This window comes from Pristiophorus japonicus, chromosome 17 (genome assembly GCF_044704955.1).
Source record: "Pristiophorus japonicus isolate sPriJap1 chromosome 17, sPriJap1.hap1, whole genome shotgun sequence".
Classification (NCBI taxonomy): Eukaryota; Metazoa; Chordata; class Chondrichthyes; family Pristiophoridae; genus Pristiophorus; species Pristiophorus japonicus.
The window spans coordinates 34,753,771-34,781,437 of NC_091993.1; the positions used below are offsets into that span (position 1 = coordinate 34,753,771).

Here is a 27,667-nt window from a genome sequence, read left to right on the forward strand (position 1 = left end):
TGGACATCCAAGTCTGGGGCTCTGGGGTTGGTATTTTTGCAATCAAACAGAAACAGTCTCTCTAGTTAGTGAATGTTTAAATGTTGAAGTGTGCTCAGGAGAACATTCTTGACTAGTATGTTTCCGGCCTATCAAGGAAGGAGGCATTGCTGGTTCTGGGAAATGAGGTGGAGCAAGTGTCAGTAGGACAACATTCAGGAACAGTGATCATAGTATCATAAGGTTTAGATAAGCTATGGATAAGGACGAGGAGCAATCTAGAGTAAAAATACTTAGTTGGAGGCGGGCCAAAATTTCAGTGGGTTGAAAATGGATCTGCCTGGGTAAATTGGAATCAAAGATTGGCAGGCAAATGGGCTGCATTTAAAGAGGAGATGGTTTGACTACAGTCGAGGTACATTCCCACAAGGGGGAAAGGCATGGAAACCGAAGCCAGAGCTCCCTGGATGGTGAAAGAGATTGAGCGCAAAATGAAGCAAAGGCGACATAAGAAACATTTTTATGCAGCGAGTGGTTAGGATCTGGAATGCGCTGCCTGAGAGGGTGGGGGGGGCAGATTCATTGCGGCTTTTAGCAGGGAATTGGATAAGTACCTGAAGGAAAACAAATTGCGGGGCTACGGGGAAAGGGCGGGGGGGTGGGACTAGCTGAAGTGCTCTTGCAGAGAGCCGGCACGGGCTCGACGAGCCGAATGGCCGCCTTGTGTGCTATAACCATTCTCTGATTGTAAATGTTTGATTTGTGTAGAACCATTACGGAGGACTGGATGGAGGCCACTATACAGCTTACTGCAAGAATGCATTGAAGCAGCGTTGGTTCAAGTTCGATGACCACGATGTTTCTGAGATATCTGCATCCTCAGTCAGGTCATCAGCAGCCTACATTCTCTTCTACAGTTCGTTGGAGCTGCGTGTGGCCGACTTGGCTACATAGCAGCGTTGTGTGGTGAATTTGCAAAGTGACGCTGCACATGATTGCACCGATGGTTATTTATCTAGCCATGATGGCATGTGACCAGAAAGACTAGCAGCATATGCAGCTGTAGCAAAACTTCATTGCATCGTATTGCAACACTAGAGTTTAATGGATGGTCTGTCCTTTGTACTTTAAAGGTGTACCAGAAAAATAAGAGCTTTCGTTGTGTAATAAATGTAACAACGCCGATTAGAATGATTACAAGACTGTCAAATATCCTGTTCATTGATGAGCCCAGTTTGTAGTTTGCAACAGTTTCACAAGCCGGAGCTCATTGGCCATCATAAAATCGTTGCTGCTGCGTGAGACAAGTACTAGTATGATTCTCCTGAATGACTTGCTCCTATTGTAATGGCCTTTCAATATTAGTTATAGTGAATCTTTCTGTACTGTGAAGGTAACCAGGAGTATCTGACTGGATGAGAATGGATTTGTACAGAATGACTGCAGACTTGCACAAAATGTGTATGTGTATATAGTATATAAATAGGTTTAAAAAGTAATGGTACTTTTATTTGAAGTAACCTTGCATATATTTCTATCTAGCGGTAGAGGAGGTGCTTAAACGATACAGCTCTGCTGCACTTGATCTTAACCCAAAGTTATATTGCAAATCAAAATTATTTTCAGACTTTTGCAAGAGCTGTGCATTTGATTTATTTAAAATATACTTTCCTTTAACAGTTGAGATGTGAGCAACCTGTGATTGTTAATGGGGGTGATCCTCGATATTTGCTGATTTGGGGGGTTGACTGCAGCAGACATGTTGCTGCAATGGCTGCTTTGTGGATATATTGTCATTGCCATTCCTTTGCAATGCCTCTGGCTGCAGATACAAGAGTGGAGGAATGTGAGCTCTTTTACCAACTACCCTTTCATGGCTTGATACTGACAGGTGTCGATACATTTTCCAAAACTTTGTTACAGTTCCTATCTCCTTCCAGGTGCCTCCTGTGAGGACAAAATCATTGAAAAGGCTAATAGAAGTTGGTCTTTATTGGGAGAGCTGGAATAAAGGGGTGGAAGTTATCACCTGCTGTACAGAGCCCTGGTCAGACCCCATCTGGAGGCATTCAGACTGGGCACCGCACCTCAGCAAGAAGGTATTGGTCTTGATCATCAGAATACCAGGGCTAATTAGAAACATAGAAAATAGGTGCAGGAGCAGGCCATTCAGCCCTTCTAGCCTGCACCGCCATTCAATGAGTTCATGGCTGAACATGAAACTTCAGTACCCACTTCCTGCTTTCACGCCATACCCCTTGATCCCCCGAGTAGTAAGGACTTCATCTAACTCCCTTTTGAATATATTTAGTGAATTGGCCTCAACTACTTCCTGTGGTAGAGAATTCCACAGGTTCACCACTCTCTGGGTGAAGAAGTTTCTCCTTATCTCGGTCCTAAATGGCTTACCCCTTATCCTTAGACTGTGACCCCTGGTTCTGGACTTCCCCAACATTGGGGAACAGATTGCAGAGACTAGGCTTTTATTGCCTCGAGTGTAGAAGATTAAGGGGTGATCTAATTGAAGTGTTTAAAATTAAAGGAATTGATGGGGTAAATAGGGAGAAACTCTTTCCTCTGGTGGGGGAGTCCAGAACAACAGGGCATAACCTTCCAATTAGAGCCAGGCTGTTCAGGGGTGATGTCAATCTCAATCTATACTAAAGGCAGTACAAGCCTGGTCTATGCAACCTGTCCTCAATTTAATACTACTTTGGCCCTGTATCATTCTAGTGAATCTGTGCTGCCCCAACTCCTGCCTGAGGTGCAGTGCCCAGAACTGAACGCAGTTACTTCAGAGGAACTCTGTGCATAGGAGTCAATTGAAATGTAACAGTTGAGATTGATAGGGTTTTTTTGACGGGCAAGTGTATAGAGAGTTGGAACCACTGCAGCTGTGTTTTGGTAAGATATAGAACAGCCATGATTTAATTGAATGGTAGAGCAGGCTGCAGAGGCTAAATGGCTTCCGATTCCTATATTCCATACTGCCTCTTCCTCAATGTTTCCTTTACATCATGCCTGAGAAACTCAACAAAGCACATGTCTGCTTGAAGCTTGGCCTCTGCCATCACTGAGAGAGGATTCTGCTGCATTCTAACCTCAGTTTATGAACGTTTCTCATGGAGACACTGGTAACTTGCACGGAGCTGCAGTTGATCATTCTGTGCTGTCTGTAAATGAATATGACTTTGCCCATATGCCAATTCCCTTTTAAAGCCACTTGTATTTCTCCCATATTATGTGGCTAAGCAAATGAACACAGTACAATGAAATGTAAAATGGATTTCAAATAATCTGAAAGCACTTGAATCAAACTGAGCTGATAAACTCCAGGTAGTGGCTGAGAGTCCAGAAATCCCAACATGTTTCCTGCAGAATTCACTCTGTTCAGTCGCTCGGTGAAAACGATGAGCATTGTCGCTTTGTTGTCTGACTGACTCAACTAAGCTCTTCCCCTGGGGCGAGCCATTATATTCCCAGACAGATTACAGGGGAAGGTCTGCCATCACATCAAGGAGTTAAACTCTGATATCTAACTTTACATCACTGCGCTGCAACAGACCTCCTGACTAGATCTAAATGTTATTTCCAGTCTTACAATTTTTTAATCGCTCCTTGATCCCTTTTAATGAAATGGGAAATCTTGCACACCCGTGGGGTTAGCTATGAGCAATGGAGACATTAAATTCCACTTAATGTTTAAAATTTTAGCTAGTGACATTTGAATTACTCATTTGAAAATAATTAAACTTTAATATTAAATATAAACATTAATGTTGTCCTTTTCTGAATGATTTTCAGCTCCTGGAACTTAATTTATAAATATGGCACCAACAGGACCCGGTTTGTGTGTCTGGCCGCCAGCCATTTCTGCATCTGCTTGTACTATGGTTTATTGGCCTTTGAAATTCTACCACACTAATGTTTAATCACCATGAGATTTATTTTCCTGATTTGTGTAATGAAATGTCTTATTTTGTAATGTTATTTTAGTAGTCCTGTATTATTTCTCAATTAAATACCATTTGATTCAGTTGCCCATTTCCTAAGGTTTCCTGTCCGTTCCTTTATCTCCTTTAGCCAAACGCTTTGCTTTTCCAGTCGCCGCGAACACTGGCACAAGGCTTGTGAAGGTTCTGCCTTAGGATTCCATGCAACAGATGGGTATGTGGTGCTCTATACTGTGGCTGGGCATTTGCTGGGAGCCACATATTTTTAATTTTCTTTGATCTCAGCCCCTAAGCTTTGGTTGTACTTGGGGAGGCTGAGATCCTGGCCCACACTGATTAATGTGGTGCTGCTGCATTAGGTGCCTGTCCTTTGTGGTTCAGCCAGAGCTGCTCTTGCTGTGCTGATCTGTTCCTGGGGGTAGGTTTGGTGCACTCATGAAATCTCAAGCTTCCTTGCACGTGTCAAATTCCAGCTGAAGATTAAATATCTCCTGTTCCAATTGCCATGGGTTCCATGGAGCGTGATTGTTCATAAAGTAGTTGTCGGAAGTATGTACTGGGTGTGTGTGGCATTCTTAACTATGGTTTGATGTGACTGGGAATGTGGGCAAGAGTAAACATTTTGGGATTAATCCCTGTAAGACTTCACTGCTTTCAGTCTTTTAATTGGACCTACTCTTACTAGTAAGTGCTGAAACCTTTGTGTTACATGCTTTGCTGAGATTTTCACATTTTACCTAGTGTTAAATCCTCAAAACCTGCCACAAATGTAAACATGACAACTTTCCTAAATGCGTTTAGTTGAAATTGCCTTTACAGTGTCCATTAATGTATTATTTGGAAGTATTTTCCTATTTAAATGCCACTGTAACCAGCCTTGTTATTAGCATTGTACTGAGAAGCCAGTGTTCAAACTGGTACAATGCCCAAAACCCTATGCCAGATGGTGGGCCCAATAGCAGCTGCATTCCTGCTGCTAATTACACTTAAAAATTCAGGTACTCGAGTGTAAGTCGCACTTTGCATGATGAAGAAATTGCTTATTGTACCAAAGCAGCGGGCCCTGGAAGTAATATAACTTGTTTGATAATAGAAATGTAACTGATCACACACTGCGCCAAAGACTATTGCAGAGAGGAGACCTTTAATCCACGGAACAGGGTCCATTTAAGACAACAGATAAAATAACAGCATATGAGTTATCAAAAGTTAGAATTAATTACATAATTTATAGAATGCTGCCCTCGTGGGCAAGTACAGAATGAAAGCCAGAGTATAGGGAAACTGTTTATTGTTGTAGCCTGTCTGCGATCTAATTACTGCGCCCATTCAAAGTTCACGCAATTGTAGAAAAGGACATAGGCAGCTGGCGACTGGATCCGCTGCTCGGGAATGTTGGTTACTTTCGAATCATTGAACTCGTGCCAGATCTGCGTTACAGGATTCTTGCAGAAGGCGGTGTAGTGACCACTGTCTAAAGTGCCGGTATGATTCTGTGGAGAGAGAATTCACCCTGACTTTCATGTATACATTGCAATGATGTAAGAATCAACGGGGCTCTGCTGAAAACGCGATCTATAAATATTTCTTGAAATAAACATCTGACAATTACTTTGTTGGGACATGAGACATCTGGGATCTGTAGAAAAATAAACCTGATCTTTGCACATTTAGTTTGCACATTTAGTTCCCCCTCTGTCAAACGTGTGACAACCAAGTGGTCTCGTTTATATTGCTCACTCGGTGAGGGAGTTCAGAGACTATTTTCACTGAATCCAGTGCCCGGCTGTGAGTTCCCAACAATGACTCGCCCTTCAATTTCTTCCTTTCCATAGCAAGGTCCAGCCTGCTCGGTGGCTACCCTGACAGCACCCATGAATCCTACCTCTCTAACATGCCAACAAAGTGTTTTATAAAATGTTACATTAACCATTGTAATACAGTCAACAGAATTGTTTTTGAAAACAAAAACTCCGATCATCACTTTGAAAAAAAACCCTCCGTCACTCGACACTGTCTTCACACTACAAACCGCTCTACTTTGCGTCGTGGTGTCAATTGCTAATGGATCCCCGAATCAAGCATTCTTCACCCAAGCCTTTAGATCATTTCTTTCCCTTTGTTCTCTGGATCTGGGCGAGCTCTCAGTTCCTGATCCAGTGACACGGCTCTCCCCTCCCCTCCATACAAGGCGAGGAAGTTACATTATAGAAACAACGTGAACACCCGAGTGTGTGGATTAAGTTCGTGATTGGTATGTACATTATCCATTTCTGGGTGTATGCAGTTTACAATATTCAGTAAGATGTGGGCAGTTTGCTGACAATATATGAGGTGAGGAGTTGTTGGACGCGGACGGGGTGGGAAGGAAAAGTGAGGTCCAATTGCGAGTACATTAGTTAAACTACTCACCACCACAGCATAGAGATGATACTTCAGCTGTTGAGTTGATGGGGGGTTTGTATATTGAGATAGATCTAGATCATCAATTGGAAAGGTCACAATACTGGTCAGTTTTCTATTGCCGTGATCATCAGATTCAAAGCTAGCAGAGGAGAGAGTGAATGATGGATGATTAATTATATATTTATGATGAATTCTAATGCTTATGTCACAGACAGAACAAGGCAGCGGACAGACCAGGGAAAGGTCAGAGGTCGCTCCTGATGAGAAAAGCAAATAGAAAGGACACATTGCTCCCAAACTGCTACAGCTCCTTTGCCTGTCAGTAAGTTGGCTGTATCAATTTTTAACCACTTTGAGAATAGAGATAATAAAATAAAATATTCAAAATAAAGTGGGGTGGCGATTTTTTTTGATAAGTTCCCACACGGAGCGCGGTCCCACAGGGACTGCTTTCCCTCAGACACCTCGGGTCAGGTCGCTCTCCATCGTGTCATTGAGAAACTATTCAACGGTGGCAGACATCACCGTCCTGGTTACATATCCTGACCCGGCGCCTTCAGCAGTGTCCATTAAATGGTGCTGTCCGCCCCAACACTCAGTTAACTCGGCATAGGCTGCTAATCAACCCTGGGATCTGTCCCGCCCGGCCTGAGCCCAGTCCCACTCTGCCCTGAGCCCGGCCCAGTTGTCGATCCTGACACCAGGACAATACGCAGCCGATATCATAATCCCCCGAAAAAGAGCCGCCAAGAGAATGTGCATCCTGAGCGCTGGGCGGGGGGCTGAAGGACTGGGAAGGTCTGCTCTGCTCCAGGCAATCTCGGCAATTCAGCATCGCTGAGAATCAGAGAAATTTACAGCACAGAAGGAGGCCATTCGGCCCACCGTGTCCACGCTGGCCGACCAAGAGCTATCCAACCTAATCCCACTTTCCAGCTCTCTGTCCATAGCCTTGCAGGTTACAGCGCACATCCAAGTACTTTTTAAATGTGGTGAGGGTTTCTGCCTCGACCACCCTTTCAGGCAGTGAGTTCCCGACCCCCATAACCCTCTGGGTAAAGAAATTTCCCCTCACATCCCCTCTAAACCTTCTACCAATTACTTTAAATCTATGCCCCCTGGTTGTTGACCCCTCTGCTAAGGGCAATAGGTGCTTCCTATCCACTCTATCTAGGCCCCTCCTAATTTTATACACCTCAATAAGATCTCCCCTCAGCCTCCTCTGTTCCAAAGAAAACCAACCCAGCCTGTCCAATCTTTCCTCATAGCTAAAATTATCCAGTCCCGGCAACATCCTGGTAAATCTCCTGCCAGCACCCAGCTACACCAGCAACTCCCAAACAGCTGGTTCAGTTTGGCAGAACATATTGTAACTGATGTGTTGGTTAATTATTCCAGGAACCAGTTGTAAGTATTATAAATGATTAAACTGAAACCAAAGAAAGGGAAATTTTTCTCTAGCTTTGCCTTCGGGGCGAAGGATCAGCCTCACTGAGGGGCGGGAAGAGAGGGGCCGCACTCACCGTTTCAGGTGGATGATGATAATATCCGGTGCCTTTAGCAGCTCGATACTTTCGGACTGATCCTGCTTCCTGCCACAGAAGGAGCAGAAAGGCTGGTCCCTCGAGCTCAGAACCTCCTCTTTAAAGAACAATCTGAGGCAATCCTAAGAAACAACAGCCACTGATTAGAGTCAGGGTTGGTTTGCAGAAACTGGTGGTTTGAAAATTACTGAACATGAACAAACATGGTGCAGAATTACAATCCCTCTCTGACACAACCACCCACCTCCCAAACCCAGCAAGCGTTGGAGCCCGGATCAGGAACACATTTCCACAATGGGTTGGGGGTCGGGAGAACTTCAGCAGATGAGCTGCGGAGTCTCCACAAACTAGTGGGTGAAGCCCCGCGGAGATTTAACCCCAGGAGTTTGGGCTTCTTGCAGACTCTTTACTCCGGATTGTCTCTCAGGATTCAGTCACCACTCTGACAAACTTTGTTCAGGTATATTTGTACATTTGTAAAGGAATCCCCATCTGGAAGTTCAGTACAATCTACAAGCAGCACATTTACCCTCCCTGGATTCTGTGCCATTATCAGGGAAAAGATGAAAGAGCTGAATAACTCCGTGCGAACAAACTGATGCTCCTTGAAGGGGGGGGGGGGGGGGGATCACAGTAGTTTAAATAGTGTTGCTGTACTGTGTTAGATTGCCAAATGGGAACTGCTGTCTTGGCCGACACTGGGTCTTTGATAACCTGTCACCAACCCAGAGCGCCGTGTTTCCTCCAGTGTCTGACACACTGCAATACCAGCTCTCATTGACCAGGGTTGACAGAGGAGAGGTGCTCTGGGAAATTATCTTACACTCCAAGCAGCTGCCTGCACTACAGCCAACAACAGAATGGACTTCCCCAGGCAGCCCCCGCCGACCACATTCCTGATCTCAGGAAGGTACTAGGGCAGGTTATGGGGTGGTGTTTTAAACCCCACAAGGAGAAACAAAATAACAGAACAGGCCACCCCAAGTTAATCCCAGCATCCGGCAAGAGTACGTTGGGCCCCATACACATCGAACAGGGAAAGTTTGAACCTATGGGAACATCTGCAGGTGAAAAAAAACTCAAATGGGAGGGGAAGAAAAAGCAAAAATGATTTTATTCCACACTTAACAAAATGGTGATAACTATTACCTGAATAGAGCATCTATTATCCGGAGGCATGGGCAGAGAGAGGCTCAGAAAGTTCTCGGTTTGGCTAGACTTGTGGTAACAACTTAAACACAATTTTACGTAGCTCAGTTGCCCCTGAAATAGTTTGGTAACAATAGACGTTTCCATGTTTCTCACTCCTGTCGACTGAGGAGAGAAAATAGCATCATTTACTGTCCTGGGGCAAAACTCAAGTCTCCCGTGCAGTGGCTTCAACCGTGAGGACCGTGAATAATTCAGCAACTCAAACACCTCACCATCGCTAATAAGATCAGATCTTTAACACATTTAGAATTATGCTAGAAATAGCAACCGGAGCATGGTGGCAGAGCTACAGAACAAACGTTTTAAAGTAGATTTTACAAATGCATAATCCATCCATACGGCAATTTTATAAAACTGACCCAACAACGGCTGCTATAATAAAATGCTTAAACAATCCGATTGTTACAAAATTGAATTCAAAGCCCCTGGTAAAGCCATTTTATGCAATCTAATTGGTTAATCCAACCAATCAGCTCACTGAACATGGCAGATGGACCAATCAACACTGTGAAGATAATGCTGAGGTGATGTGTGAAGTAATGCATTTGGGGAGGACTAACAAGGCAAGGGAATACACATTAAATGGTAGGACACTGGGAAGTGTAGAGGAACAAAGGGACCTCGGAGTGCAGGTCCACAGATCCCTGAAGGTAGCAGGCCAGGTAGATAAGGTGGTTAAGAAGGCATATGGAATACTTGCCTTTATTAGTCAAGGCATGGAATACAAGAGCAGGGGGGTTATGTTTGAACTGTATAAAACACTGGTTAGGCCACAGCTGGAGTACTGCGTGCAGTTCTGGTCACCACATTACAGGAAAGATGTGATTGCACTCGAAAGAGTGCAGAGGAGATTTACGAGGCTGTTGCCTGGACTGGAGAATTTGGGTTATGAGGAACGATTGGAGATGCTGGGTCTGTTTTTTTTTGGAACAGGAGGCAAAAGGGAGACCTGATTGAGGTGTATAAAATTATGAGGGGCCTGGATAGTGTGGATAAGGACCTGCTTCCCTTGGCAGAGGGGCCAACAACCAGGGGGCATAGATTTAAAATAATTGGGGGGAGGTTTAAAGGAGAGGAAATTTCTTTACCCAGAGGGTGGTGGGGATCTGGAACTCACTGCCTGAATGGGTGGTAGAGGCAGAAACCCTCACCACATTTAAAAAGCACTTGCATGTGCACCTGAAGTGCCGTAACCTGCAGAGCCACAGAGCAAGAGCTGGAAAATGGGATTAAGCTGGGTAGCTCTTTGTCGGCCGGCATGGAAACGATGGGACGAAATGGCCTCCTTCCGTGCTGTAAATTTCTATGATTCTATGATTAATCCCCAGTGTTGGTGGGAGAGTGGGATAAAGAGAGATACAGTGGGAGACAGTTATGTGGGACTGATGAAGATACAGTTAAAGAAAGACTATTTTAACTGTCCTGGAGCATTGAGAAGATCTATTTTTTTTAATCAATTTGATATTTTCACCTGCTGAACAATGGAAATATTCTGCCTTTCAACGTTGGACAATTATTAGTCTCGGTTAGTTTCTGAGCAATGCTCCGGGTTGCTCCAGCCCAGTCACTGGGACAAAGTGCCAGACCTAATCTTGATATTAGGAGCTGTGTGTTGGGACCAGATCCTCTGTCCCGCTCTACCAGCAACACTGAAGTCCGCCTTTTGTGTCACATTTAGCTGTTAAAACATTATTTGTACGGTTATAGTGAAATCAGCTGTGAGTGACAGGCATGCCTGACCTGTGGCAACAACAATGAAAAAGACCAGGTCCGTCTAGTTCGCCCTCTACCATCTTGGTAGTCTCATGATCCAATGATAATGGGGTTGTTGACCAATCACAGCGATCAATCTCTATCAGTGAGTCTACAACAGAGCCAGACATGAGGTGAGGAAAATCTCCAGTGGTCCAAAGTCCCCTGTTTCTCCCAAGCACGCTACACTCACCACACAGCATAACTCAAATACTGAATCCCAAAATACTATATTCTGAAAGAAATCTATCTGATTTTAATTTAAATGAATAAATACTAACTGTTTCCACCATCTCCCCAGAGAGCCTGTTCCATAGATTCACCACTCGCTCACTGAAATAATGTTCCCACAGGTTAGTATAGAATTTCCCCCACTTAAAGCGCAGGCTATGTCCTCTGGTTCGACTGTTCTGGACATAGAAACATAGAAAATAGGTGCAGGAGTAGGCCTTTCGGCCCTTCGAGCCTGCACCACCATTCAATAAGATCATGGCTGATCATTTACCTCAGTACCCCTTTCCTGCTTTCTCTCCATACCCCTTGATCCCTTTAGCCGTAAGGGCCACATCTAACTCCCTCTTGAATATATACAACGAACTGGCAACAACAACTCTCTGCGGTAGGGAAATCCACAGGTCAACAACTCTCTGAGTGAAGAAGTTTCTCCTCATCTCAGTCCTAAATGGTTTACCCCTTATCCTTAGACTATGTCCCATGGTTCTGGACTTCTCCAACATCGGGAACATTCTTCCTGCATCTAATCTGTCCAGTCAGAATTTTATACATTTCTATGAGATCCCCTCTCATCCTTCTAAACTCCAGTGAATAAAGGCCCAGTCGATCCAGTCTCTCCTCATGTCAGTCCAGCCATCCCGGGAATCAGTCTGGTGAACCTTCGCTGCACTCCCTCAATAGCAAGAACATGCTTCCTCAGATTAGGAGACCAAATATTAGGAGAACACAATATTCCAGGTGAGGCCTCACCAAGGCCCTGTACAACTGCAGTAAGACCTTCCTGCTCCTATACTCAAATTTCCTAGCTATGAAGGCCAACATGCCATTTGCCTTATTCATCACCTGCTGTACCTGCATGCCAACTTTCAGTGACTGATGTACCATGACACCCAGGTCTCATTGCACCTCCCCTTTTCCTAATCTGCCGCCATTCAGATAATATTCTGCCTTTGTGTTTTTGCCCCCAAAGTGGATAACCTCACATTTATCCACATTATACTGTATCTGCCATGCATTTGCCCACTCACCTAACCTGTCTAAGTCACCCTGCAGCCTCTTAGCGTCCTCCTCACAGCTCACACCACCACCCAGTTTAGTGTCATCTGCAAACTTGGAGATATTACACTCAATTCCTTCATCTAAATCATTAATGTATATTGTAAATAGCTGGGGTCCCAGCACTGAGCCTTGCAGCACCCCACGAGTCACTGCCTGCCATTCTGAAAAGGACCTGTTTATCCCAACTCTCTGCTTCCTGTCTGCCAACCAGTTCTCTATCCATGTCAGTACATTACCCCCAATACCATGTGCTTTAATTTTGCACACCAATCTCTTGTGTGGGATCTTGTCAAAAGCCTTTTGGAAGTCCAAATACACCACATCCACTGGTTCTCTACTCAATTAGTTACATCCTCAAAAAATTCCAGAAGATTTGACAAGCATGATTTCACTTTCATAAATCCATGCTGACTTGGACCGATCCTGTCACTGCTTTCCAAATGCACTGTTATTTCATCTTTAGTAATTGATTCCAACATTTTCCCCACTACTGATGTCAGGCTAACCGGTCGATAATTACCCGTTTTCTCTCCCTCCTTTTTTTTAAAAAAGTGGTGTTACATTAGCTACCCTCCAGTCCATAGAAACTGATCCAGAGTCGATAGACTGTTGGAAAATGATCACCAATGCATCCACTATTTCTAGGACCACTTCCTTAAGCACTCTGGGATGCAGACTATCAGGCCCCGGGGACTTATCGGCCTTCAATCCCATCAATTTCCCGAACACAATTTCCCGCCTAATAAGGATATCTTTCAGTTCCTCCTTCTCACTAGACCCTCGGTTCCCTAATTCTTTCGGAGGTTATTTGTGTCTTCCTTCATGAAGACAGAACCAAAGTATTTGTTCAACTGGTCTGCCATTTCTTTGGTCCCCATTATAAATTCACCTGATTCTGACTGCAAGGGACCTACGGTTGTCTTCACTAATCTTTTTCTCTTCACATATCTATAGAAGTTTTAGCAGTCAGTTTTTATGTTCCCGGCAAGCTTCTTTTCATACTCTATTTTCCCCTCCTAATTGAATCCTTTTTCCTCCTCTGCTGAATTCTAAATTTCTCCCAGTCCTCAGATTTGCTGCTTTTTCTGACCAATTTATATGCCTCTTCCTTGGATTTAACACCATCCTTAATTTCCCTTGTTAGCCACAGTTGAGCCACCTTCTCCGTTTTATTTTTACTCCAGACAGGGATGTACAATGATGGAAGTTCATCCATGTGATCTTTAAATGTTTGCCATTGCCTATCCACCAACAACCCTCTAAGTATCATTTGCCAGTCTTTTCTAGCCAATTCACGTCTCATACCATCAAAATTACCTTTCCTTAAGTTCAGAGCCCTAGTCTCTGAATTAACTGCATCACTCTCCATCTTAATAAGGAATTCTACCATATTATGGTCACTCTTCCCCAAGGGGCCTCGCATAACAAGATTGCTAATTAGTCCTCTCTCATTACACATCACCCAGTCTAGGTTGGCCAGCCCTCTAGTTGGTTCCTCGACATATTGGTCCAGAAAATATCCCTAATACACTCCAGGAAATCCTCCTCCATCGTATTGCTACCAATTTGATTAGCCCAATCTATATGTAGATTAAAGTCACCCATGATAACTGCTGTACCTTTATTGCACGCATCCCTAATTTCTTGTTTGATGCTGTCCCCAACCTCACTACTACTGTTTGATAGTCTGTACACAACTCCCACTAGCGCTTTCTGCCCTTTGGTATTCCGCAGCTCCACCCATACAGATTCCACATCATCCAAGCTAATGTCCTTCCTTACTATTGCGTTAATTTCCTCTTTAACCAGCAATGCTGCCCCACCTCCTTTTCCTTTCTGTCTATCCTTCCTGAATGTTGAATACCCCTGGATGTTGAGTTCCCAGCCTTGGTCACCTGGAGCCATGATGCCAATTATATCATATTCATTAATTGCTGCCTGTGCAGTTAATATGTCCACCTTATTACGAATACTCCTCGCATTCAGGCACAGAGCCTTCAGGCTTGTCTTTTTAACACACTTTGCCCTTTTAGAATTTTGCTGCAATGTGGCCCTTTTTGATTTTTGCCTTGGGTTTCTCTGCCCTCCACTTTTACTTTTCTTCTTTCTATCTTTTGCTTCTGCCCCTATTTTACTTCCCTCTGTCTCCCTGCATAGGTTCCCATCCCCCTGCCATATTAGTTTAACCCCGCCCCAACAGCAGTAGCAAACATTCCCCCTAGGACATTGGTTTTGGTCCTGCCCAGGTGCAGACCGTCCGGTTTGTACTGTCCCACCTCCCCCAGAACCGGTCCCAGTGTCCCAGGAATTTGAATCCCTCCCTCATGCACCACTCCTCAAACCATGTATTCATCTGAGCTATCCTGCGATTCCTACTCTGACTAGCATTGGCACTGGTAGCAATCCTGAGATTACTACCTTTTAGGTCCTACTTTTTAAACTTAACTCTTAGTTCCCTAAATTCAGCTTGTAGGACCTCATCCCATTTTTTTTACGGTGAAACAGCTTGTCATGGTCGACATTTAGTCTCTTTAGAATCGTAAAACCACCAATCATATCACCTCCCAACCTTCTCCTTTGGAGTGAGAACATGTCCAATTTACATAATTGCTCCTCATAATCCAATCCCTCCATCCCCTCAATCATTCTGGAAGTTCCCTTCTATATCCTTCCAACAGCTGCAATCTGCTTATTGTGCTCTGGTGCTCAGAACTGTACACCATGTTCTCAGTGCAGTTGCACCAATGATTTGTAGAGAGCTAGGATTACCTCACCATTTCAGATCAATATAAAATGTTTAATGCATCTCAACATCTGCTTCGTTTTACTCACTGACACCAATTATTGTTGCAATAGCTTCAATTTATTGTCAATCGGGACCCTTGATCTCTCAATTTCCATAACCACAAAGGCATCTTCAGGATCTTTGCAGAAACAGTGAAGGACAAATACTCTAAATAATTACTTCCTGCAAGTATTCACCTGGACATGATGTACTCCCTTCAGCACTGCACAGGGAGTGTCAGCCTGGATTTTTGTGCTCAAGTCCCAGTGGGACTCAAACCCACTACCTTCTGATTCAGAGGCAAGTGTGCTACCCACTGAGCCATAGCTGACACTGTATGTGGTAGTAAATCACAGAAACAGTTAATCTAGAATATTGATTTAAATTAAACTGTGGGAGTAGGACAAAGCGACAATTTCAAATTATTGACAACTTTAGGACTGATATCAGGAGGCTGTTCCACACATAAACTGATGGACATGCAGATCAGAGACGGAACACCCTGCAAACAATGGGGCGGTGGCAGGGTGTAGATTGTTCTGGAAGGATGAATTAAAGTGGGCCGAATGGTCTTCCTCATCCCAGAGTATATTGTGATCTGCCGAGACAGGTAATAACTACTAGCTGCCCTCCTGCAAAGATGGACAAATCCTCCCAGTCTCCTGATTATAAAATGCTAAGGATTGTGGGAGTTGAGGTTTGCACATCCCAGAAGTCAATATTCATGAAAAACTCTCCCTGCAGCATTGCAACCTCTATATTTGGAAATATTTGATACATTGCAATCCTGTCACTAAGTGAAGAAAATTAAAATTGGACAATAATTGTGACCATCAGCTTCAAGACAGAGAAATTGCATTGCTATGGTAATATAGGAACAGGATGAGGCCATTCAGTGAGATCATGGCTGATCTGCGACCTTTGTCCTATATCCATTAATACCTTTGGTTAACAAAAATCTATCAATCTCAGATTTAAAATTAACAATTGCATCAATTGCCATTTGTGGAAGAGTTCCAAACAATGTTTCCTAACTTCACTCCTGAAAGGTCTTTTAGACTTTGCCCCCAGTCCTAGACTCCCCAATCAACGGGAATAGTTTCTTTCTATCTATCCTATCTGTTCCCCTTAATATCTTGGAAACTTTTCAAATCACCACTTAATCTTCTAAATTCCAGAGAATACAATCCTAGTTTGTGTAATCTCTCATAATTTAACCCTTAGAATCCAGGTATCATTCTGGTAAATCTACACTGCAATTCCTCCCAGAAATCCCAGCCAAGGGGTATGTGCGGGGCTTGTGCGGGGCATGTACGGACCCGGGAAGGCATAGCAAAAGCCAGTTTGCAGCGCACAATGAGCATGCGCTGAAAACCGGTTTTCCGATGTCTAGCTCCAGCTTGACAGATCATCGCATATCGGGAGCGAGGACATTTGCAAGGGCAAGATTGTAGTGGTTATCAAAACTCTCGCGTCTGATAAAAGCAGGTGCATGGCCTACAGTTACAGGCGTAAGAGAGTTTTAAAACACACTTAAAACATAAAAAATAAAATTAAAAATACACATTTTATTTTTTAAAACCCTGCCCACTATATTAAATTTATTTTAAACCATAATTAAAAAAACATTTTAAAAACGCGGACATTTTTTTCTCTAAGATATTTATTAATTAAAATTAATTGAAATTAAAGTTATGTGAGGTGTGTTTTTTATTTGATGTTATTGTGTTTGGGTTTTTTCTTCTCAATTAATAGCAATGAGAACTCGGAGATACGGAGCTCCCATTGCTACTAATTGAGAATACTTTACCTGATTGGCTGAGCAGTCACACGTGACTGCATCTTCTGCATGGGAACCTGGAGGACGGGAGCGCGCTCTGCAGCGCGGGAAGAGAAGGCCTCCTCACCGCAATCCAGGGCGCCTTAGACCACCAGGTATACTTGTAAAAATTCTCTGGTCAGAGGCAATTGCCCGCGGGAAGCCCCCCCGACCGGAATTTCAGGGCCAATAAATAGGAGCAGGAGTCAGTCATTCAGCCCATCGAGCCTGCACCGCCATTCAATGAGATCATGGCTGGTCTTCTACCTCAACACATTCTCGCATTATCCTTGGATTCCCTTATTATCCAAAAATCTATAGATCTCTATTAAACATAGAAAATAGGTGCAGGAGCAGGCCATTCGGCCCTTCGAGCCTGCACCATCATTCAATATGATCATGGCTGATCATGTAACTTAAGTAACCCATTCCTGCTTTCTCTCCATACCCCTTGATCTCTTTAGCCATAAGTGCCACATCTAACTCCCTTTTGAATATATCTAATGAACTGACCTCAACAACTTTCTGTGGTAGAGAATTCCACAAGTTCACAATTCTCTGAGTGAAGAAGTTTCTCCTCATCTCGGTCCTAAATGACTTACCCCTTATCCTTAGACTGTGACCCCTGGTGCTGGACTTCCCCAACATCGGGAACATTTTCCATATCTATCCTGTCCAATCCTGTCAGAATTTTATATGTTTCTATGAGATCCCCTCTCATTCTTCTAAATTACAGTGAATGCAAGCCTAGTCGATCCAATCTTTCTTCATAAATCAGTCCTGCCATCCCGGAATCAGTCTGGTGAACCTTCGCTGCACTCCCTCAATAGCAAGAATGTCCTTCCTCAGATTAGGAGACCAAAACTGAACACAATATTCAAGGTATGGCCTCACTAAGGCCCTGTACAACTGCAGTAAGACCTCCATGCTCCTATACTCAAATCCCCTAGCTATGAAGGCCAACATACCATTTGCCTTCTTCACTGCCTGCTGTACCTATATGCCAACTTTCAATGACTGGTATACCATGACATCTAGGTCTCATTGCACCTCCCCTTTTCCTAATCTGTGCCATTCAGATAATATTCTGCCTTCCTGTTTTTGCCACCAAAATTGAAAACCTCACATTTATCCACATTATACTGCATCTGCCATGCATTTGCCCACTCACCTAACCTGTCCAAGATATCCTGCAGCCTCTTAGCATCCTCCTCACCGCTCACAACGCCACCCAGCTTAGTGTCATCTGAAAACTTGGAGATATGACATTCAATTCCTTCATCTAAATCATTAATGTATATTGTAAATAGCTGGGGTCCCAGCACTGAACCCTGCGGTACCCCACTAGTCACTGCCTGCCATTCTGAAAAGGACCCGTTATTCCTACTCTTTGCTTTCTGTCTGCCAACCAGTTCTCTATCCACGTCAATATATTACCCCCAATACCATGTGCTTTAATTTTGCACACGAATCTCTTGTGTGGGGACCTTGTCAAAAGCCTTTTGAAAGTCCAAATACACCACATCCACTGGTTCTCCCTTGTCCACTCTACGAGTTACATCCTTAAAAAATTCTAGACGATTTGTCAAGTATGATTTCCCTTTCATAAATCCATGCTGACTAGGATCGATCCTGTCACTGCTTTCCAAATGCGCTGCTATTACAGCTTTAATAATTGATTCCAACATTTTCCCCACTACCAATATCAGGCTAACCAGTCAATAATTCCCTGTTTTCTCTCTCCCTCCTTTTTTAAAAAGTGGGGTTACATTAGCTACCCTCCAATTCATAGGAACTGATCCAGAGTCTAGAGAATGTTGGGAAAATGACCACCAATGCATCTACTATTTCTAGGGTCACTTCCTTAAGTACTCTGGGATGCAGACTATTAGGCCCTGGGGATTTATCGCCCTTCAATCCCATCAATTTCCCCAACACAATTTCCTGACTAAGAAGGATTTCCTTCAGTTTCTCCTTCTCGCTAGACCCTCAGTCCCCTAGTATTTCTGGAAGGTTCTTTGTGTCTTCCTTAGTGAAGACAGAACCAAAGTAGTTGTTCAGTTGGTCTGCCATTTCTCTGTTCCCCATTATAAATTCACCTGATTCTGGCTGCAAGGTGTATTTGTCGTCACTAATCTTTTTCTCTTCACATATCTATAGAAGCTTTTGCAGTCAGTTTTTATGTTCCCTGCAAGCTTCCTCTCATACTCTATTTCCCCCCTCCTAATTAAACCCTTTGTCCTCCTCTGCTGAATTCTAAATTTCTCCCAGTCTTCAGGTTTGCTGCTTTTTCTGGCCAATTTATATGCCTCTTCCTTGGATTTAACACTATCCCTAATTTCCCTTGTTAGCCACGGTTGAGCCACCTTCCTCATTTTATTTTTACGCCAGACAGGATGTACAATTGTTGAAGTTCATCCATGTGATCTTTAAATGCCTGCCATTGCCTATCCACCGTCAATCCTTTAAGTATCATTCGCTAGTCTATCCAAGCCAATTCACGTCTTATACCATCAAAGTTACCTTTCTTTAAGTTCAGGACCCTAGTCACTGAGCTAACCGTGTCGCTCTCCATCTTAATGAAGAATTCTACCATATTATGATCACTCTTCCCCAAGGGGCCTTGCACAACAAGATTGATAATTAATCCTCTCTCATTACATAACACCCAGTCTACGATGGCCAGATCTCTAGTTGGTTCCTCAACAGATTGGTCTGGAAAACTATCCCTTATACACTCCAGGAAATCCTCCTCCACCGTAGTGCTACCAGCTTGGTCAGCCCAATCTATATGTAGATTAAAGTCACCCATGATAATTGCTGTACCTTTATTGCACGCATTCCTAATTTCCTGTTTGATGCCATCCCCAACCTCACTACTACTGTTTGGTGGTTTGTACACAACTCCTATTGTGTTCCTAACACAGATGAGGCTGCACACAGGGAGGTTAAAGTAACAGTGACATCAGTCTTTAATAAGACACTCCAGAGTGAGGAACAGGCCTTAGGGGCCGGCTTATATACAATGCTCCCAAGGGATGCTGGGATCCCTTGGGATTTCAGGGGGTGAACTCCCTGGTGGCAGAACATGTGTATCTGTAAAGCATACATTCCCAACATCACTCCCCCGCAAAGTCGAAGTGAAAACTATTTAAAAGGTGAGGCGGTCGGGAGCCTTTCTTTCCCTGGTGGGCCGCCTCGGTATAAATGTCTGTTCTGGTGTGTTGGCTGTGCCCTCGCTGGGCTGGCGTGTTGTTGGCCCTGCAGGGCTGCTGGGTGAGCCTGGCCTTGCTGGGCTACTGGGCGTGATGGGCTCAATTTCCTGGTCCGGCGTGGTGTCGTTGATCCTTTTGGTGTGTGTTGTGGGCTCAAAAAAGGTGGTGTCTGCTGTGGGTTGTTCAGGGCAGTCTGTGAACCGCAGCCTTGTTTGGTCCAGGTGCTTTCTGCAAATTTGTCCATTGTCTAGTTTGACTACAAACACCCTACTCCCTTCTTTAGCTATCAGCTTGCCCGCGATCCACTTGAGACCATGTCCATAGTTTAGCACATACACAGGGTCATTCAGATCAATTTCCCATGACACAGTGGCACGACCATCGTTTACATTTTGTTGTTGCCGCCTGCTCTCTACCTGATCATGCAGGTTGGGGTGAATCAGCGAGAGACTGGTTTTAAATCACCTTTTCATGAGCAGCTCAGCCGGGGGCACCCCTGTGAGCGAGTGGGGTCTCGTGCGGTACTCGGGGCAGGCGGGTTTGGAGTGAGCCTCCTGTGACTCGTTTAAGGCTCTGTTTGATGGTTTGTACTGCCCGCTCTGCCTGTCCATCGGAGGCTGGTTTAAACGGGGCCGAGGTGACGTGTTTGATCCCATTCCCGGTCATGAATTCTTGAAATTTGGCACTGGTGAAACATGGCCCTTTGTCACTGACCAGTATGTCAGGCAGGCCGTGGGTGGCAAACATGGCCCTCAGGCTTTCAATGGTGGTGGTGGCGGTGCTTCCTTACATTATTTTACATTCAATCCATTTTTAAAAGCATCCACCATCAGCAGGAACATTTTACCGAGAAACGGACCCGCATAGTCGACACGGATCCTCGACCATGGTCTGGAGGGCCAGGACCACAAACTTAGTGGTGCCTCTCTGGGCGCGTTGCTCAACTGAGCACATACGCTGCATTGCCGTACACAGGACTCTAAGTCAGAGTCGATACCGGGCCACCATACGTGGGATCTGGCTATCGCTTTCATCATTACTATACCCGGGTGTGTGCTGTGGAGATCAGAGATGAATGTCTCCCTGCCTTTTTTTGGTAGCACTATGCGGTTACCCCACAACAGGCAGTCTGTCTGAATGGACAGCTCGTCCTTTCGCCGCTGGAATGGCTTGATTGGCTCTTGCATTTCAACGGGGATGCTGGCCCAGCTCCCATGCAGTACAGTGTTTTTTTACTAGGGACAGCAGAGGATCTTGGCTGGTCCAAGTCCTAATCTGGCAGACCGTGACAGATGATTTATTATTTTCAAACGCTTCCATGACCATCAACAAGTCTGCGGGCTGCGCCACCATCAACAAGTTTGCAGGCTGCGCCATTTCCACCCCCGTGGTGGGTAATGGTAGCATCCGCACAGTTCTCAGTGCCTGGCCTGTGGCGGATGATATAGTTATACGCTGATAGTGCGAGTGCCCACTTTTGTATGCGGGCTGGGGCATTGGTATTTATCCCCTTGTTTTCAGCGAACAGGGATGTGAGGGGCTTGTGATCGGTTTCCAGCTCAAATTTGAGGCCAAACAGTTACTGATGCATTTTCTTTACCCCAAACACACATGCTAATGCCTCTTTCTCAATCATGCTGTAGGCCCTCTCGGCCTTAGACAAGCTCCTGGAAGCATAGGCGACAGGTTGCAACTTCCCCGCAATGTTAGCTTGTTGTAATACACACCCAACTCCGTACGACGACGCGTCACATGCTAGCACAAGTCTTTTACACTGGTTATACAATACAAGCAGCTTGTTGGAGCATAAAATGTTTCTGGTTTTCTCAAAAGCAATTACTTGTTTTTTTCCCCATACCCAGTTCTCACGCTTGCGCAATAACACATGTAGGGGCTCTAAAAGGGTGCTTAACCCCGGTAGGAAGTTACCAAAATAGTTGAGGAGTCCCAGGAACGATCGCAGCTCCGTGACGTTCTGTGGCCTGGGCGCGTTCCTGATAGCCTCAGTCTTGGCGTCTGTGGGCCGAATGCCATTCACCGCGATCTTTCTCCCCAAAAACTCCACTTTTGTTGCCAAGAAGGCGCATTTCGACCTCTTCAGCCGCAGCCCTATGCGATCCAGTCGCTGGAGGACCTCCTCCAGGTTTTGTAGGTGCTCGATGGTGTCCCGACCCATGACCAATATGTTGTCCTGAAAGACCACCATGTGTGGTACCGACTTGAGTAGGCCCTCCATGTTTCTCTGGAAGATTGCTGCAGCCGACCGAATTCCAAACGGACATCTGTTGTAGATGAACAATCCCTTGTGCATGTTGATGCAGGTGAGGCCCTTCGAAGACTCCTCCAGCTCCTGAGTCATGTAGGCCGAAGTCAGGTCGAGCTTGGTGAACGTCTTGCCTCCTGCCAGCGTCGCAAATAAGTCATCTGCCTTAGGTAGCGGGTATTGGTCCTGTAGCGAGAAACGGTTAATAGTTACTTTATAAATCGCTGCAAATCCTGACCGTGCTATCACTTTTGAGTACTGGAACAATGGGGCTGGTCCACTCACTGAACTCGACTGGGGAGATGATGCTCTCGCATTGCAGCCTGTCCAGCTCGATTTCCACTCTCTCCCTCATCATGTGAGGTACCGCTCGCGCCTTGTGGTGAATGGGTCGTGCCTCTGGGACCAAGTGGATCCGCACCTTCGCCCCGGAAAAGTTTCCAATGCCTGGCTCAAAGAGGGAAGGAAATTTGTGATAGCGCTCGGATATCATCCCAGTTCCAGCGGATTTTGCCCAGCCAGTTCCTTCCAAGCAGTGTGGGGCCATCGCCCGGGACAATCCAGAGTGGCAGTTCGTGCACCGTGCCCTCGTAGGTGACCTTGACCATGGCGCTGCCCAGGACAGTGATAAGCTCTTTGGTGTATGTTCTCAGTTTCGTGTGGATGGGGCTCAGGGCTGGTCTGAATGCCTTGTTGCACCACAGTCTCTCAAACATCTTTTTACTCATGATGGATTGGCTAGCGCCAGTGTCCAGTTCCATGACTATGGGTAAGCCATTCAATTTTACGTTTAGCATTATAGGTGGACATTTTGTCGAAAATGTGTGCACCCCATGTACTTCAGCATCTGCCTCCTCTCTCTGAGGCTCGAAATTGCTTTCATCCACCATGGACCGATCTTTCTCTGCCACGTGGTGGTTAGCAGGTTTTGCAGAGCTTGCAGTTCGTTTGCAAGCTTGTTGGAGGCACCCCATTGTTCCACAGCTCTTGCAAACATACCCTTTGAAGCGGCATGAATAGGCTGAATGGAAGCCTCCACAACGCCAACAAGGTGTGAATTGCCTTGCATTAATCCTTTGTTGGGGACTCAGTCATCTGGGTCACCTGAAGCAGTTGCAGACTCGTGGGTTCTGCCCTGTACATTTCTGCTTGCAAACACAGTTCCAGTTAATTTATGAACATTGCTAGCACTTGTGTGCTGAGAGATTTGTTTGGTGTTATCACTGGTGGACATAAACACCTGTGCTATCGCAATGGCCTTACTGATGTCTCTACAGTCAAAAGTTTTTGTAGGATGGTTTCGTGGCCAATGCCCTGTACAAAAAAGTCTCTGAGCATTTGCTCCAGGCAGCCATCAAACTCACATTGTCCTGCAAGTCGCCTTAGCTCAGCGATGTAGCTTCCTGACCTTCAGATCGCTGGCATGTGTAGAACCGATACCTTGCCATCAGCACGCTCTCCCTCGGGTTAAGATGCTCCCGAACCAGTGTACACAGCTCCTCATACGACTTATCTGTGGGTTTCACCGGAGCCAGAAGATTCTTCATGAGGCTGTAGATCGGTGCCCCGCAGACTGTGAGGAGGACCGCTCTCCTTTTTGCAGCGCTTCCTTCTCCATCCAGCTCGTTGGCTACAACGTACTAGTCTAGCCGTTCGACATAGGCTTCCCAGTCCTCACCCTCCGAGAACTTCTCCAGGATGCCCACAGTTTGCTGCATCTTTGCGTTGGATTCGTATTCTCGTTGCCAGTTATTGTGTTCCTAACATAGATGAGGCTGCACAAGGGAGGTTAAAGTAACAGTGACCTCAGTCTTTAATAAGACACTCCAGAGTGGGGAACAGGCCTTAGGGGCCGGCTTATATACAGTGCTCCCAAGGTGGTGGAACATGGGAGTGCATGCTTTACAGATACACAACAACTCCCACTAACATTTTCTGCCCTTTGGTGTTCCGCAGCTCTACCCAAACAGATTCTACGTCATCCAAGCTAATTTCCTTCCTTACTATTGCGTTAATCTTCTCTTTAACCAGCAATGCTACTCGACCTCCGTTTCCTTTGTCTATCCTTCCTGAATATTGAATACCCCTGGATGTGGAGTTCCCAGATTTGGTCACCCTGGAGCCATGTCTCCCTAATCTCAATTACATCATATCCGTTAACAGTTATCTGCGCAGTCAATTTATCCACCTTATTACGAATGCTCCTCGCATTGAGACACAGAGCTTTCAGGCTTGTTTTTAAACACTCTGTCCTTTTAGAATTATGTTGTGCTGTGGCCCTTTTTGATTTTTGCCTTTGATTATGAATATACTCTCAGCATCCGCAGCTCTTTGCGGTAGTGAATTCCAAAGATTCACCACCCTCTGAGTGAAGAAATTTCTCCTCATCTCAGTCCTAAATGGTCGACCTCTTAGGGACTGGAGCGCAAAAATCTAGGCTGACACTCTAGTGCAGTGCTGAGGGAGTGCTGCACTGTCGGAGGGGCAGTGCTGAGGGAGTGCTGCACTGTCGGAGGGGCAGTACTGAGGGAGTGTTGCACTGTCGGAGGTGTTGTCTTTCGGATGAGATGTTAAACCGAGGCCCCGTCTGCTCTTTCAGGCGGGTATAAAAGATCCCATGGCACTATTTCAAAGAAGAGCAGGGGAGTTCTCCCCGGTGTCCTGGGTCAATATTTATCCCTCAATCAACATAACAAAATGGTCATCATCACATCGCTGTGTGTGTTATGTATGTACTTTTTGGATCACTAGCCACTAGATGGCGTCACTGTTGAAAGCCATTGGCTGCTGCACGCACATATGTGCAGCCCCAGTATAAAAGGCCAGCCATTTGATATATTAGTCACTTTGGGCTTTAATAAAGCAGAGCCAGGGTTATACCTCTTGGAGTTAAACGGTACTCAGTCTAACAATTATTGCATACACAACAGCGTGAGAGCTTGCTGTGCACAAATTGGCAGTCGCGTTTCCCACATTACAACATTAACCACACTTCAAAAGTACTTAAATCGGCTGTAAATTGGTTCGAGACATCCGGTGGTCGTGAAAGGTGCTATATAAATGCAAGTCTTTCTTTCTTCACACTCAATTCTAGATTGTTCTCCCTGGGCCCACTGCCGAGGCTGGACATTCACGGAGCGGCCTCACACCTTCTCATCCACCGAGCAATCTCTCTCACACCTCCCCATTCACAGAGCAGTCTCTCTCACACCTCCCCATCCACAGAACGGTCTCTCTCACACCTCCCCATCCACAGAACGGTCTCTCTCACACCTCTCCATTCACAGAGCAGTCTCTCTCACACCGTCCCATTCACAGAACGGTCTCTCTCACACCTCCCCATTCACAGAGCAGTCTCTCTCACACCTCTCCATTCACAGAGCAGTCTCTCTCACACCTCTCCATTCACAGAGCAGTCTCTCTCACACCGTCCCATTCACAGAGCAGTCTCTCTCACACCTCCCCATCCACAGAACGGTCTCTCTCACACCTCCCCATCCACAGAACGGTCTCTCTCACACCTCCCCATCCACAGAACGGTCTCTCTCACACCTCCCCATCCACAGAACGGTCTCTCTCACACCTCTCCATTCACAGAGCGGTCTCTCTCACACCGTCCCATTTACAGAACGGTCTCTCTCACACCTCTCCATTCACAGAACGGTCTCTCTCACACCTCTCCATTCACAGAGCGGTCTCTCTCACACCGTCCCATTTACAGAACGGTCTCTCTCACACCGTCCCATTCACAGAACGGTCTCTCTCACACCTCCCCATTCACAGAGCGGTCTCTCTCACTCTGTCCCAGAGGGGCAGGATCGGAGGGGCAGTCTCTCTCACACCTTCCCATCTAGCCTGGAGCAGCAAGTTAGAGATGTTCCTGTGTGAATGACCAACATGGTCATACATGAAACAGACACATGGCCGCTCAGTCCGATTCTATTGACCTTTCTGTAACAGTTGGGTTTTGCATCACACAGCGGCAGGTTTTGTGGGCACTTACTTTCTTCAGGTCGGTGTGGAGAACATTGAGGAAGAAGAGCAGCAATTCCTGAGCATCCTGCTGTGTCCCGTCAGAGAAGGACGCGTGCACTTTCCCAAGGACTCTCTTCACTTCATCAGGAAAGATGTAGAGACAATCTCCCAGCCACATGTCCATCACCAGGGCAGCGAACGCATTGGAAAGCTCCCCGCGACCTCTGCACAAGGGAAAGCTCAATCAGAACTGACAAGCCAACATTCAACCATCTATTCCATGATCCAAGTCCCAGGGCTGGATCGGAGGGGGCAGGATCCGAGGGGGCAGGATCCAAAGGGGCTGGATCGGAGGGGGCTAGGAGCCGAGGGGGCAGGAGGTCTTTTCCAGCCCTTTCATGCACTCGGAACCTTTGCCCTCTTTAGTCAAGACAACAAGACAATTCAAACCCCTCAAGTCTCCACATCCTCATCAATGCCATTTGGGATGAAGAATGAGCCCAAATCATGACTGGAAAGGCGAAAGATACTCGGTGGATTGAGAGGACGCCGTCACTGAAATGACAATTCCCCTCCCCATTAACAGGTCTGGAATGTAATTATCTCATTCAATTCTTGTGTTCTGGCCCAGTGACTTGTACTCTTACCTGTTTACATCATCTGTATATGCGCCAGTTATGAAGTACTCTGCCAGGGGAGTGGTGTTGGACAGACACTGCAAGATGCAGTTCATGTAGCAGATGTTGCCCGAGTTCCCGAGTCCGGTCAGCCCAGACCCGCCATCTTGTTTCTCAATGCCAGTGTTAGAGACACTGGATTCTACCAAGGAACCATTGCTATATTTCGGTACAAGATGGTAGTATCGAGCTCTAGGGGAAAGAAAGTAAAAATAAACCCAACAACTCATTACCAGACATCTACAGAATGCTGCAGGTCGCTGCATGGAGTGACGGGCCTGGGGTCTCCCAATGACCCATGGAGTGATGGGCCTGGGATCACCCAATGACCCATGGAGTGACGGGCCCGGGGTCGCCCAATGACGCATGGAGTGACGAGCCCGGGGTCGCCCAATGACCCATGGAGTGACGGGCCCGGGATCGCCCAATGACCCATGGAGTGACAAGCCTGGGGTCGCCAAATGACCCATGGAGTGACAAGCCTGGGGTTGCCCAATGACCCATGGAGTGACAAGCCTGGGGTTGCCAAATGACCCATGGAGTGACGGGCCCGGGATCGCCCAATGACCCATAGAGTGATGGGCCCGGGATCGCCCAATGACCCATGGAGTGACAAGCCTGGGGTCTCCCAATGACCCATGGAGTGACGGGCCCGGGATCGCCCAATGACCCATGGAGTGACGGGCCCGGGATCGCCCAATGACCCATGGAGTGACGGGCCTGGGATCGCCCAATGACCCATGGAGTGACAAGCCTGGGGTCGCCCAATGACCCATGGAGTGACGGGCCCGGGG

At 45.9% G+C, this 27,667-nt stretch overlaps 2 protein-coding genes across 5 annotated transcripts in view; one reads left to right on the plus strand and one right to left on the minus strand.

Annotated features, from left to right (window-relative positions):
* The window catches only part of usp8 (ubiquitin specific peptidase 8), a 42,897-nt gene extending 38,870 nt beyond the window's left edge, over positions 1–4,027 (plus strand). For all 4 annotated transcript variants that reach the window (XM_070858631.1, XM_070858630.1, XM_070858633.1 and 1 more), the window contains one exon: positions 748–4,027. In XM_070858631.1, the coding sequence (XP_070714732.1) occupies positions 748–933 (186 nt within the window). In that variant the 3' untranslated portion in view covers positions 934–4,027. The remainder of the gene's footprint in view (positions 1–747) is intronic.
* A 1,178-nt stretch (positions 4,028–5,205) lies between these two features.
* LOC139228159 (ubiquitin carboxyl-terminal hydrolase 50-like) lies at positions 5,206–26,962 on the minus strand. Its single transcript, XM_070859344.1, has 6 exons — positions 26,844–26,962; positions 26,225–26,420; positions 9,032–9,196; positions 7,862–8,004; positions 6,345–6,477; positions 5,206–5,425 (listed from the first exon to the last, which is right to left on the minus strand). The coding sequence occupies exons 1-6, from the start codon at positions 26,927–26,929 to the stop codon at positions 5,249–5,251; spliced, it is 900 nt and encodes a 299-aa protein (XP_070715445.1). The 5' UTR covers positions 26,930–26,962; the 3' UTR covers positions 5,206–5,248.
* Positions 26,963–27,667: the final 705 nt, after the last annotated feature.